Source organism: Hemitrygon akajei, chromosome 2 (genome assembly GCF_048418815.1).
Source record: "Hemitrygon akajei chromosome 2, sHemAka1.3, whole genome shotgun sequence".
Lineage (NCBI taxonomy): Eukaryota > Metazoa > Chordata > Chondrichthyes > Myliobatiformes > Dasyatidae > Hemitrygon > Hemitrygon akajei.
In genome coordinates, this window is record NC_133125.1 from 37338215 (window position 1) to 37352682 (window position 14468).

General features: G+C 41.8%; 1 protein-coding gene across 3 annotated transcripts in view; it reads left to right on the forward strand.

The window, feature by feature from the left end:
• The window catches only part of cep78 (centrosomal protein 78), a 117442-nt gene that overhangs the window by 10071 nt on the left and 92903 nt on the right, over positions 1–14468 (forward strand). For all 3 annotated transcript variants that reach the window (XM_073070405.1, XM_073070422.1, XM_073070414.1), the window contains exon 2: positions 5025–5290. In XM_073070405.1, the coding sequence (XP_072926506.1) occupies positions 5038–5290 (253 nt within the window). In that variant the 5' untranslated portion in view covers positions 5025–5037. The remainder of the gene's footprint in view (positions 1–5024; positions 5291–14468) is intronic.

Sequence of the window (14468 nt, forward strand, 5' to 3'; positions counted from 1 at the left end):
ACTTCGGCTTTTGCGCGCCTCTCGTGAGGGTGACTGGGAGTTGCACCTCCATGCTAAAAGAACCATGATCCCATGGTGCTTTGCCTATGATAAGATGAATTATGCCAGGTACCTGTCCCCTTACTTTGCTCAGATAATGAACCTCCCAGAGAAGAATCCTTCTGTGTATGAGGCCTACAAGACAGCCCAATTCTCAGTGCAGCTGTCAAGTAACAACCCCTTTGGGCAGATCCCTGTGGACCAGGCTATTGAAGCCATGGTGTACAAAAACACACAGACTCCTGGAGGCACATCACGGTTCAGCCTGAATGCTGGAGCTATCAAGCGTTACTACATAACAGTTGAGCACCGCAGTGCATTCCTGGGACAGTTAAGGGAGACGGTGCAAGGCAGCAAATCAGAGCTTTGTCATGCGGAGCTACAGCGGCCAAGAATCCAGAAAGATGAGGAAGCAGTTTCAGCAGTGGTTAGCCTCATGACATGAATGGGTCAACCCATTTGCAGAGAAGCGGGACCTCATTAGCATCCCTACGGCCAAGGCAGCCCCCAAGGACATTGCCTCTGACCTGATGAAGGTATATGGGATTGGTGAGCAATGCTATGCAACCTTCAAGGATGAGAGACTAGAGGAAGACCCAGCAGCAAAGAAATTTCATGACCCAATGAAAATCAACAAGCTGAAAACATTCAGTGATATGTGTAAGAACAGAGAAGTGAAATCAAATGGGAGGGCAATCATCTTGAAAGCAGATGGGTCTTTGTTTGGATGCATCATAGTGATGGCACAAGGGCGCAGTCTACGTATGGAGGATATCCTTTCTCATCCCCTTGGACCATTGCCCTGGGCCCTGACCACACCAGAAAGATTGCTGAGAAAGACAAATAAAGCTACTTTATTTGCACCGGTGACCCCTGTTTCTATCCAGGGGGTCAGTGTGGACATGGTGGAGGATTACAAATACCTGGGGATACAAATTGACAATAAACTGGACTGGTCAAAGAACACAGAGGCTGTCCACAAGAAGGGTCAGAGCCGTCTCTATTTCCTGAGGAGACCGAGGTCCTTTAACATCTGCCGGACAATGCTGAGGATGTTCTACGAGGCTGTGGTGGCCAGTGCTATCATGTTTGCTGTTGTGTGCTGGGGCAGCAGGCTGAGGGTAGCAGTCACCAACAGAATCAACAAACTCATTTGTAAGGCCAGTGATGTTGTGGGGGTGGAACTGGACTCTCTGACGGTGGTGTCTGAAAAGAGGATGCTGTCCAAGTTGCATGCCATCTTGGACAATGACTCCCATCCACTCCATAATGTACTGGTTAATCACAGGAGTACATTCAGCCAGAGACTCATTCCACCGAAATGTAACACTGAGCATTATAGGAAGTCATTCCTGCCTGTGGCCATCAAACTTTACAACTCCTCCCTCGGAGTGTCAGACACCCTGAGCCAATAGGCTGGTCCTGGACTTATTTCCACTTGGCAGGATTAACTTATTATTATTTAATTATTTATGGTTTTATATTACTATATTTCTACACTATTCTTAGTTGCCGCAGCTGTAACGAAAGCCAATTTCCCTCGGGATCGAAAAAGTATGTCTGTCTGTCTGTTTAGCCACAACCTTGCAGAAAAATGTAGCAGTAGAAGAGCAACTCCCAGGAAACTGCGGCAGTGGTTGATGGAATGAACTTGGTTCAAAGAGTGAAAGGTGATCAAGTTACTTTCAGAGATGTTGCCACAACAATTCTGGGTATGGCTCTGAGGGAAGGCAGTCAGAGTAGCAGAATAGATGTTGTGTTCGATACATACAAGGAGAATTTTATCTCTACGGGGTGAAGAGGCTGGTCATGAGTTGCAAGGTATCACGGGCACACGGATGGTGAGGCAGTGGAGGAGCTTCCTGACCAAAGTTACAAAAATAGTCTCATTAACTTCATAGTCCATGAATGGAGGAAGGCGAGTACAGAGCAAAGCTACAGGAGAAGATTCTGTATGCACTTGTGAATGACAAATGTTACAGAGTCACATCTCAAGACAGTGAGGAGGTGTCAGCTCTTCGGTGTCAACAAGAAGAAACAGATGGCCACCTACTTCTCCATGCTGCCCAAGCTATAAGAAAGGGATACCAATCTGTAGTGATCTGCTCAGAAGACACAGATGTCTTTATCATTTCTTTAGCATTTTGTGTCAAGATTGAGGCCCCATTGTTCCAGAAATGTGGTACTAGAACCTGTACAAGGCTTGTAGACATCAGGAAGGTTGCTTCCACTGTAGGGCTCTCATTGGGTTACACGCATATACAGGATGTGACACTGTAAGTACTTTTGCAGGCAAAGGGAAGACAAGTGCTCTAAAACTTCTGACCAGCAATAGGGAAACTCAGAACACATTCTTAGAGTTGGGTCAGGAATGTGACCTCTCCTCAGATCTGATGGACAAACTGGAGGCATTTACATGTCTTCTGTATGCCCCGAAAGTATCGACCACCAAGGTCAAAGAGCTCAGGTGTCACCTTTTCTGTGCCAAAATAGGTGAAATTGAAAGTCATCAACTCCCACCTTGCAAGGACTGCTTAACAAAACATACACAGCGAGCCAACTACCAGGCTGGTATATGGAGAAGATGTTTGGAGAAAGACTCAAGTGCCAAGCCCTGTTGGCAGAGGATGGAAGATGGAGAGAAAAGTGGAAGCTGAACAGTTGTTGGTGCACTGCATGGAAGGCCAGCCAGGACCTGATGTTGTCCTGGATCTACTGACCTGTAACTGTCCAAAAAAATGTTCACTCCCAAGATGTATGTGTGTTGCAAATGGCCTCAGGTGTACTGACATCTGTAGACTGGCAGACTGTGAGAACCAGGCATCCACCTCAGACAGTGTTGAAAGTTCAGATGAAGACGTGGAAGACTTGGAAAATTATTATGAATATTAATAGGTTATGAAAGTATGGAAAACAGTCTTTGATTAAATATATTCATTTTACAACCAAATGAGGCCTTGGTTATGGCCGTGTGGAACCCCACATTTGAATTATTGTACTGTAATTCTATATGCTATGACAAAAGCTTAAGATTGTTTTGATTTGATACAACAATATGGAAAATATCATGACATTGATAAAACTCCAGAATTCTCTCCAAATGAGGTTTTTTACCTTTTGGGGTAACACTTTCTGCTGCACTGATGTTAATATGGAATATATACAAAAGGTGATTACTTATTTGAATTCCTGAATAAATTCTCTACAAATCCATGTGATTATGTGTCTTAGGGTTTTTATTGACTTTGCCAAAATAAACAACAGACAAATATTTTTCTAAAAATGAAATGATTTACTCTACTGAAATTGGGCACTGTACTGCGAGTGCCACCAATGACATAGTTTTCAATGTAGAATTTTATAACAACATTTGATGAAAAGTGCTTGAACTCAGCTATCATTGTGACAGATTTCAATGTTGAGGGATCATTGATGACAAAATACCACTGGGTTGAATATACATGTTGTACTTTATGTTGACCACTTTTCAGAAATGCTTATTTTAGGGTAGTGTTATAAAATGCATGATAGCACACATAAAACTACCACTGGTGCAATGCTATCACACATTTTCTAACTCGAGAGATGTATACCTTGCCAAAAATCATGATGAGCATTATTCCCCTCAGATGGTACCAACCAACCCTACTGGCTCACGGACTAATATAGATATTTTGTGAAGCTTGATAATTTTAACTTTCTAAGGATACTGGGAGCATTTTTTGTCACACATATGCATAGAGGGACATATGAAAGCATTTTCAGAATGCTCCCTGATTATAAAAAGAGACTGAAGACTGCAGTACCAATGGTGAGGACCAAGAAGCTATGGATAAGGGAGGTGCAGGAGCACTTACAGAATGGTTTTGAGTCAGTGGACTGGACTGTATTCAGAGATTCATCTTTGAGTCTGAGTTCGCGACAGTTGTCACTGACTTCATTAGTACTAATTAATACAGATGATACGAAGATACGTGGAAGGGTAGATAGTGCTGAGGAAGCAATGTGATTGCAGAAGGAGTTAGACAAATTGGAAGAATGGGCAACAAAGTGGCAGATGGAATACAGTGTTGGGAAATGTATGATGTATTTTGGTAAAGGGAACAAAAGTGCAGAATATTATCTAAATGGTGAGAAAATTCAAACATCAGAGGTGAAAGGGGACTTGAGACTCCTTGTGCAGGACTCCCAGAGGTTAATTTGCAGGTTGAATCTGTGGTAAAGAAGGCAAACGCAATGTTGGCATTTATTTCAGGGGAAAAGGATATAAAACAAGGAGTTAATGCTGAGGCTGCATACGATTAAAGGAATTATATTTATGAATCTTAACTAAAGGGTTAGTTTAAAAAAAAGAAAAGGGCTGATTTTAATTAAACTATCAAATGTGCACAAGTTGGAGCTCAACTTTTCACCATATTCACCGATCCTCAATCAATCTTAGCCCCTGGCTTCATATAATCACAGTCCCGCTCTGGGTTGAATCCTTGAACCTGTTCTGTCCAGTGTCTTCTCTTCATCTCATGCCAAACAAAAGCCCCAAGCCCAACCTTCACCAGAGAAACCTCCCCTCAGTTCTACCATCCTAATTGGATGGCACATATTCTTCATCATTCCTTATCTTCAACAATAGCCCAGACAGGCTGAAAGCAGAACAGACTGCTCTTACAGAACTACTAAATGAAATATATACAGCATTACAGTAAAAGTGAATCAGGGTATTACATATATGTGCAAGATGAGCTTTTTACAATATCTCGGTTCATGTGACGTTTAATAAACAACTATCAATACCAACTTTCATGATTTAATTTTTACTTGCTTGTTCTTGACAAATAGCTATATGCCATGTTCTGTGCTGTGTTAGGAAAGGGAATGCAGATCTTTAACTTTTCTTTACATTGCTTTGTATTCATAATTTTAGTGCTTGGAAGAGTTTATAAACTTTCAGATGAAAATGACTTTTTTTTCCCTCTTTCTTCCTCTAGACTCTAGCATAAAATGATTGAATCAACTCAGCTTCGCCAGCGGCGGTCTATGGATTTTGAATCGCATTATGAACATTTGTGTGCTCTCCATGACCTTGTTCCTTTAAAAGCAGTAAAAGCAAACTTAAATGAAGGTGTCCTGGATATTAATGGTGATAGGATCAAGTTGTCTGAATGGGCACCGATTTTCAGTTCCATTGGTATTAACAAGCATTTAGTTTTTCTTGCAATCAGGAGTTACTACCAGCCTGCTCTTGGAGAAACAGGTAAGATAACAAGTAGAAATCAAAACAGAAATATCTGAACTCGGTCATTTAAGCTGCATCTGTGGGAAGAGAAACTATTAAACATTTCAGGTCAAAGATCCATCAGCACAAATGAAAAAGAGAGAAAGTTAATTAGTCAAAGAAGGTGGGAAAGGCAGTGGGTTGAATAAAAGCAATGTCAGTAATATTAAATAATAGACAGATAGAATATACAAATAAAAAATCTAGGGGTACGGAAGAGAAGAATGGCATGTGCAAGTGACCAGGCAAGAAAGAGCAAGTTCGCTGAAGTTTGAGAAGATAATATGGAGTTCTGCAGACTGCACTTGTCAAGATGATAAATGGGAGTGGGATGCTGAATTGAAATGCTGGGCAACCAAAAGCTTCAGGTGAGTTCCATGTTTTCAGTGCAGGTGCTCCACAAAATGATCACCAAATCTGTATCTGATTTCACCAGTGTAGAGGAAGCCACGTTGTGAAGCTGAAAAGTCTGAAGATAGATAAGTCATCTAAACTCAGTGTACTACACACCAGTTTTCTGAAGGAGGTAGCTGAAGAGATTGCAGAGGTATTAGTAATGATCTTTCAATATCACCAGATTCTGGAATGGTTCTAGGGGACTGGAAAATTGCAAGTATCATTCCACAGGCAGAAGAAAGGAAATTTTATACCAGTTAGTCTAACCTCAGTGGTTGAGAAGATGTTGGAGTCCATTATTAAGGATGAGGTTTCAGGGCATATGATAAAATAAGCCAAAATCAACTTGGTTTCCTTGAGGGGAAATCTTGCCTGACAAATCGGTTAGAATTCTGAGGAAATAACAGCCAGGGTAGACAAAGGAGAGTCAGTGGACATTGTTTATTTCAATTATCAGAAGGTCTTTGACAAGGTGACACATGTGGCTGCCAAATGAGATAAAAGCCCATGGTATTACAGGAAAGATATGAGCATGGATTGACTAAATGACGCGAGGCAAAGAGTCGAATGAATGATGCCTGTTCTGAATATCTGCCAGTGTCTATTGGTATTCCACAGGGCTTTGTATTGGGACCTTGTCTTTTCATGTTATATGTCAATGATTTGGATGACAGAATTGATGACTGGTAAAATAACATTTTCCTGCATTGCTTTATTCATTTAATATTTGTTATGTATTTGTCGCTCATTGTTTTGGATTTCCAGATAAGTGGAAACATCAGTGGTATCCCACTTGGGCTCCAGATTTTTGTCTATCTTGAGCAGCATTATGATAAATGGGATGCTGAATTGAAATGCTAGGCAACCAGAAGCTCCATCAGTCCCACGAACAGTGTAGATGCTTCATTCACAAAGTGATCAAGTCTGATTTGCTTTCACCAGTGTGGAGGCAACAATGTTGTGAATACCAAACGTAATCAATAAGATTGGAAGGTGTGCAAGAGCACTGATGTTTCATTTGGAATAGGGTCCTTGAATGTTGGAAATTTGAATGTTGAATGGAGCAACACAACTGCAGAAGGACCCCAAGACAGCATCTATGGAGGGAAATTGACAATTGATGTATTAGGTCAAGTTCCTTCATCATATCTGGGGTCAATGACTGTCCATTTCTTTCCATTGATGCTACATGACCTGCTGAGTTTTTCCAGTATTTTGTGTGTTGCCCCAATTTTCCAACATTGGCAGTCTCTCTTGTGTCTGCATTTCTTTGGAATGTGTTAGGAAACGGGAGTTGCTGGCGGAAATCCTTGCAGTCAAAGGAAGGACTTGAAACTGATCAGTGGCTGATTAGCAGGAGGCAAACAGTAGGAATAAAGGGAGCCCTTTTTGGTTGGCTGCTGGTGACTAGCGTTGTTCCACAGGGGTTTGTGTTGGGACCAATTGTTTTTACATTATTTGTCAATGATTTGGATTATGGAATTGATGGCTTTGTTGCAAAGCTTGCTGGTGATAAGAAGATAGGTGGAGGGGCAGGTATTTTTGAGGAAGTAGGTTGCAGAAGGACTAGACAGATTAGGAGAATGGGCAAAGAAGTGGCAGATGGAATACAGTGTCTGGATGTGTATGCTCATGCGCTTTGGGAGAAGAAATGAAAGGGTTGACTATTTTCTAAATGAAAAAATAAAAAAATCTGAGGTGCAAAGGATTCCCTAATGGTCAAGTTACAGGTTGAGTCTGTGGTGAGGAAGGCAAATGTGATGTTAGCATTCATTTCAAGAGGGCGAGGATATAAAAGCAAGGATGTAATTTGCAAAGGGTCTCGGCCCAAAATGTCGACAGTGCTTCTTCCTATAGATGCTGCCTGGCCTGATGCGTTCCACCAGCACTTAGTGTGTGTTGATGTAATTTTGAGACTTTATAAATCACTGGTGAGGCCTCACTTGGAGTATTGTGAGCAGGTTTATGCCCCTTATTTTAGAAGGGATGTGCTGAAACTGGAGAAGGTTCAAAGGGGGTTCACAAAAATGATTCCGGGATAAAAGGCATGTCATATGAAGACCATTTGATGACTCTGGGCCTGTATTCACTGGCATTCAGAAGAATGAGGGCTGACTTCTTTGAAACCTTATTGAATGGTGAAAGGCCTTGATAGACTGGATGTGGAGAGGATATTTCCTATGGTGGGAGAGTCTAAGACCAGAGGACACAGCTTCAGGATAGAGGGGTGTCCTTTTATAAGGGGAGGAGGAATTTCTTCAGCCAGATAGTGGTGAATCTGTGAAATTCTTTGCCACAGGCAGAAGAGGAGGCAAAGTCTGTATGTATATTTAAGATGGGTTGATAAATTCTTGATTGGTCAAGGCATGAAGGGATACAGGGAGAAGGCAGAAAACTGGGGCCCAGAGGAAGATTGGATCAGCCATGATGAAATGGCAGGACAGACTCAATGGCCTAAACACAAAGCACACTGCAGATGCTGTGGTCAAAGCAACACATTCAACAAGCTGGAGGAACTCAGCAGGTTGTGCAGCATCCGTGGAAATGAGCAGTCACCGTTTCGGGCCGAGACCCTTCGTCAGAACTGGAGAGGGAGGGGGTAGGGGCCCTATAAAGAATGTGGGGGGGAGGGTGGGAAGGAGAAAGCTGGTAGGTGCCAGGTGAAAAACCAATCAAAGGAAAGATCAAGGGTGGGGAGGGGATAGGCAGGAAAGGTGAAGAAGGAATGTAAGGGGAAAACACTGTGTAGTAGAAGAAGGCAGAATCAAGGCAGAGATGTTTGTTGACTTCAGGAGGGCACGGAGCGACCACTCCCTGCGGAACATCGACGGCTCCTCGGTAGAGATCGATAAGAGCATCAAATTTCTTGGTGTTCACCTGGCGGAGAATCTCACCTGGTCCCTCAACACCAGCTCCGTAGCAAAGAAAGTCCAGCAGCGTCTCTACTTTCTGCGAAGGCTGAGGAAAGTCCATCTCCCACCCCCCATCTTCATCACATTCTACAGGGATTGTATTGAGAGCATCCTGAGAAGCTGCATCATTGCCTGGTTCGGAAAGTGCACCATCTCGGATCGCAAGACCCTACAGCGGATAGTGCGGTCAGCTGAGAAGATCAGCTCTCTTCCCGCCATCACGGACATTTACACCATTTGCTGCATCCGCAAAGGAAACAGCATTATGAAGGACCCCATGCACCCCTCATACAAACTCTTCTCCCTCCTGCCATCTGGGAAAAGGCTCCAAAGCATTCAGGCTCTCACGACCAGACTATGTAATAACAGTTTCTTTCCCCAAGCTATCAGACCCCTCAATACCCAGAGCCTGGACTGACACTTTGCCCTATTGTCCTGTTTATTATTTATTGGAATGCCTGCACTGTTTTTGTGCACTTTACGCAGTCCTATGTAGGTCTGTAGTCTAGTGTAGCTTTCTCTGTGTTTTTTTACATAGTTCAGTCTAGTTTTTGTACTGTGTCATGGAACACCATGGTCCTGAAAAGCGTTGTCTCATTTTTACTATGTACTGTACCAGCAGTTATGGTCGAAATGACAATAAAAGTGACTTGACTTGATCATGAGAGAGGTGATAGGCAGCTGGAAGAGGAGGCAGAGTGAAACTGGGATGGGGGAAGGGAGAGGGAGGGAATTACCGGATTGGCATGAACATCGAATTCTCCAACTTCCAATAATTCCCTCTGTCTCCCTTCCCCCATCCCAGTTTCACTCTGCCTTCTCTTCCAGCTGCCTATCACTTCTCTCATGATTCTGCCACTTTCTACTACACAGTGCTTCCCCCTAACATTCCTTCTTCACCTTTCCTGCCTATCTCCTCCCTGCTTACCCTCCCCCACCCCTTGAACTTTACTTTGATCGGTTTTTCACCTGGCACCCACCACCCTCCCCCCACCTTTATAGGGCCCCTGCTCCCTCCCTCTTCAGTCCTGAGAAAGGATCTCGACCCGAAACGTCTGCTCGTTTCCACGGATGCTGCCTGACCTGCTGACTTCCTCCAACTTGTTGTATGTGTTGCTCAATGGCCTCATCCTGCTCCTATAGCTTATGGTCTTGTGGTAATCTATGGACAATCAGTGGATGGGATTGAACCCAGTTCCCTGTTACTGTGAGACACTGGCTTTTCTAGTCACAGAATGGATTTAAAAAAAAATTAGTGTTCAGTGGATTCTGGTTAATTGGGACACATGAGGACCAGTATATTTTGGCCCAATTAAGCAGCTACCCAAATACCTGAAGATTCATGGAAATAGTTAATGAAATACAAAACAAATTAGAACACTATCAATACTACCGTGCTATAAACTGTAGTTCTTAGTTGTGCTCAACAGAAGAACTCTTCCAGTATATGCTGCCAAGTTGCTTTGATTGACTGTAAATGAAGAAAGTCAATGGAGACACCGAGTGCAGCTTCTGGACTGCCTTCATACAATGCTTTTGATGACTGCATCCTCCAAATTTTAATTTTCATTGTAACATTCAAGGTGATTGATAACTTCAAATTTTTTTGCAGTTCCTAACTTATTTCATTTTCACTCCTATAGTTTCTGGCACCTTCAAGCCTGAATGGTTGAAATCACTATGAGCAAAGCAGTTCCGAATTGTCTTGCTGCTTATTTCTCACCAACTGTCAGTGACAAAAAAAAATACTGCTTTTTTGAACACAAACACACACAACTGACACTATTTAAAAACTGCTTGCACTGAGCACTGTGTAATGTTTAATGGCCTCATAATTGCACATGACTGATGCTAGTTAAAAACTTTGGCAACGGTCCCCTGTCCCAATCAAATGGCAGCGCCTTCCAAATAAATGAAGGAAAGCCCAGCTACTTTGTTGATCAGTTTTTGTTCTTTCAAGAGTTGTCCCAAATAAGCAAGCTGCCCCGATTAACTGATGCCCCAATTATCTGGAATCCTCTGTATTGCTTTACTCATCTTTTTAAAAAGTACACTCTGCATTTTCTATGTGGAAATTTCTGTTTATTCTTGTATAGATTCAAACATAAGTGTTATAGCTGTGAATGGTTTATAAGTTAAACTAATTTTTAGGTTAATTGAGTTACCAATAGCTCAGCTGGTGGCACCTTCACTTCTACAAAAAGTATAGGTTAATGTCCAAAAATTCAGGCATTTGAGCAGAAATATATACTTGACATTGTTTAGTGAATTATTTGGAAGTGATGTACTGACGTGGCTTATGGGTTTTGATAATGTTATAGAGAAGTTCAGTCCATTCATTCAGCATTTTATAAAAGATCTCTTGACACTGTTTTGAAGAATAAATTGGTCTGATACACTTGCCAATCATGTTTCCATCATGATTAATGGAAGAAATTGGCAGATCATTATCACATAATATTTCTATGATCATGTGCTAAAATGGCAATTGGGTCACATAGTGGGCATGTGACCTTGGATCAGAATTATTTCATTGACTACATTATTTTGAAATGCTTTTTGCTTATGGAAAGACTTGAATGCAAAGCTGCCAATGTATGGTGTGCTTCTGCTTTTGGATAATTGAAAAAAATACTGGATATTGGGATGTTATGTATTCACACATTACATAATGTCCGCAATAAAAAGATTGATATGTAGTAAAGATGAGCAGCGTGAATGCTCAATGGCAGCTTCAACTTATGTAAATATGTGGGATGGAAAAGAAAGAAGTAAATGCAACTGTGCAACACTTTTCAAGTTCTAATATACTTGCAGTGCCTATAAAAAGTAATCACTCCCTTGCAAGTTTTTGTGTTTTATTGTTTTACAACATTGAATCACAATGGATTTAATTTGGCCTTTTTGATACTGATCAACAGAAAAAGACTGTTCAGTGTCAAAGTGAAAACGTATCTCTCCAATGTGATTGAAATTAATTACAGACATGAAACACAACATAATTGATTGCACAGGTATTCACCCCCTTTAATATGACACACCAAATCATCGCTGGTGTAGCTAATTGGTTTTTAAAGTCACATATTTACATGGAGATCACTGTGTGTAGTCAAAGTGTGTCAATTGATTGTAGTAAAAATACACCTGCTAGTGCAATTGCTAGTGAATCAGTATCCTGGCAAAAACTACACCATGAAGACAAAAGAACACTCAAACCAACTCCCTGAAAAGGTTATTGAAAAGCATACTAGGAAATGGATACAAGAAAATTTCCAAGTCTCTGAATATCCCTTGGAATACAGTTAAATCAATCATCAAGAAATGGAAATAATATGGTACAGCTGTAAATCTGCCTGCAGCAGTCTGTCCTGAAAAACTGAGTGACTGTGCAAGAAGGGGACTAGTGAGGGAGGCCACCAAAAGACCCATGGCATCTCTGGAGGAGCTGCAAGCTTTGGTGGCTGAGATGGGAGAGACTGCACGTACAACAACTGTTGCCTGGGTGCTTCACAGTTGCAGCTTTATGGGAGAGTGGCATGGAGAAAGACCCTGTTGGAAAAAAGTCTGTCATGAAATCTCAGCTAGAGTTTGCCAGAAGGCATGTGGGAGACTCTGAAGTCCACTGGAAGAAGGTTCTGTGGTCTGATGAAACCAAAATTGAGCTTTTTGGCCATCAGACACAAAACACTGCATATCATCAAAAACACATCATCCCTACTGTGAAGCATGGTGGTGGCTGCATCATGCTGTGGGATGCTTTGCTGCAGAAGGCCCTAGAAGGCTTGTGAAGGTAGGGGGTAAAATGAATGCAGCAAAATACAGGGAAATCCTGGAGGAAAACCTGGTGCAGTCTGCAAGAGAACTGTGATTTGGGAGAAGATTTGTTTTCCATCAAGACAATGATTCCAAGCATAAAACCAAAGTTATATGGGAGTAACATAAGAACAACAATGTTAATGTCCTGGACTGGCCAAGACAAAGTGCAGATCTCAATCCATTTGAGAATTTGTGGCTGGACTTGGAAAAAGGCTGTTCACTCATGATTCCCATGAAATCCGACAGAGCTTGAGCATAGAAACATAGAAAATATACAGCACAATACAGGCCCTTCAGCCCACAAAGCTGTGCTGAACATCTCCCAACCTTAGACTGACCTAGACTTTACCCACAGTCATCTATTTTTCTAAGCTCCATGTAGCCATCCAGGAGTCTCTTAAAAGACCCCATCATTTCCGCCTCCAGCACCGCCGCTGGCAACCCATTCCACACACTCGCCACTCTTCACGTAAAAAAACCAACTTACCCCTGATACCACCTCTGTACCTACTTCCAAACTCCTTAAAATTATGCTCTCTTGTGCTTGCCATCTCAGCCCTGGGGAAAAGCCTCTGTCTATCCATACGATCAATGCCTCTCATAATCTTGTACACCTATATCAGGTCACCTCTCATCCTCCATTACTCCAAGGAGAAAAGGCCAAATTCACTCAACCTATTCTCATAAGGCATGCTCCCCAATCCAGGCAACATCCTTGTAAGCAGTATTGTAAAGAAGAATAGGGAAAAACTGCAGTGCCCAGATGTGCAAAGCTGATAGAGACCTATCCACACAGACGCAAGGCTGTAATTGCTACCAAAGGTGCATCTACTAAATACTGATTTGAAGAGGGTGAGTAATTGTGCAATCAATTATTCTGAGTTTAATAATTGTAATAAATTTAGACCAATTTGTAGAAATTTGTTTTCACTTGACATGTAGGAGTCTTTTTCTGTTGATCAGTGTCAAAAAAGCCAAATTAAATCCTCTGTGACTGAATGTTGTAAAACAATAAAACATAGAAACTTCCAGTGGGGGTGGGGGGGGTGGAGGGTGAATAGTTTTTATAGGCACTGTACATACCTCCTTCCACTAACTACGTCCATCTTTTGAGACACATTTTCAAACTTTGATGTATTTGGTTATCCTTTCCTGATAATATGGTGCTTTGTCTGTACATATATTGTATTTTAATCCAGTGAAAATATTTGGAATATTTTCTGCACAGTAGCAATTATATCAATGCATATTCTTAGAAAAGTTAAATATTGAGGTCATGGAAATCTGAATTAAACCAAGTTTTGAAATACTCGGGCCAGTAAAAAGGTCCCCTTGAAATTATCAAAAAATCTGATCCAGTGTTTTGATCTGCCTGATGAGTTCCACACATTATCCTATTTGCACTCTTATCACTGTTGCCAGTAGCAACCCACTTAATGTTTTGTGATCCTTAATTCTTGTTTCAGACCATTTGTAGGTCCAATGGACTGAAACAGTTTAAATAACAGGACTAGCAGTCAAGACTTCTCAACCATTAATGTGAAACTCTAATCCTCTTCTCATGTAATCCATTTGAGATTTAGAACCATAGAACACTAACTACGGCACGGTACCATCCCTTCGGCCCTCCATGTTGTGCCGACCCATATAATCCTAAAAATAAAGTACTAAACCCACACTAACCCATAACCTTCCATTTTTCTTTCATCCATGTGCCTGTCCAAGAGGCTCTTAAATACCCCTAATGTTTTAGCCTCCACCACCATCCCTGGCAAGTCATTCCAGGCACTCACAACCCTCTGTGTGAAGAAAAAAAAAACCAAAAAAAAACCTTACCCCTGATCTCTCCCCTAAACTTCCCTCCCTTAATTTTGTACCTGTGCCCTCTGGTGTTTGCTATTGATGCCCTGGGAAACAGGTACTGACTATCCACCCTATCTATGCCTCTCATAATCTTGTAGACCTCTATCAAGTCCCCTCTCATTCTTCTACGCTCCAAAGAGAAAAGTCCCAGCTCTGCTAACCTTGCTTCA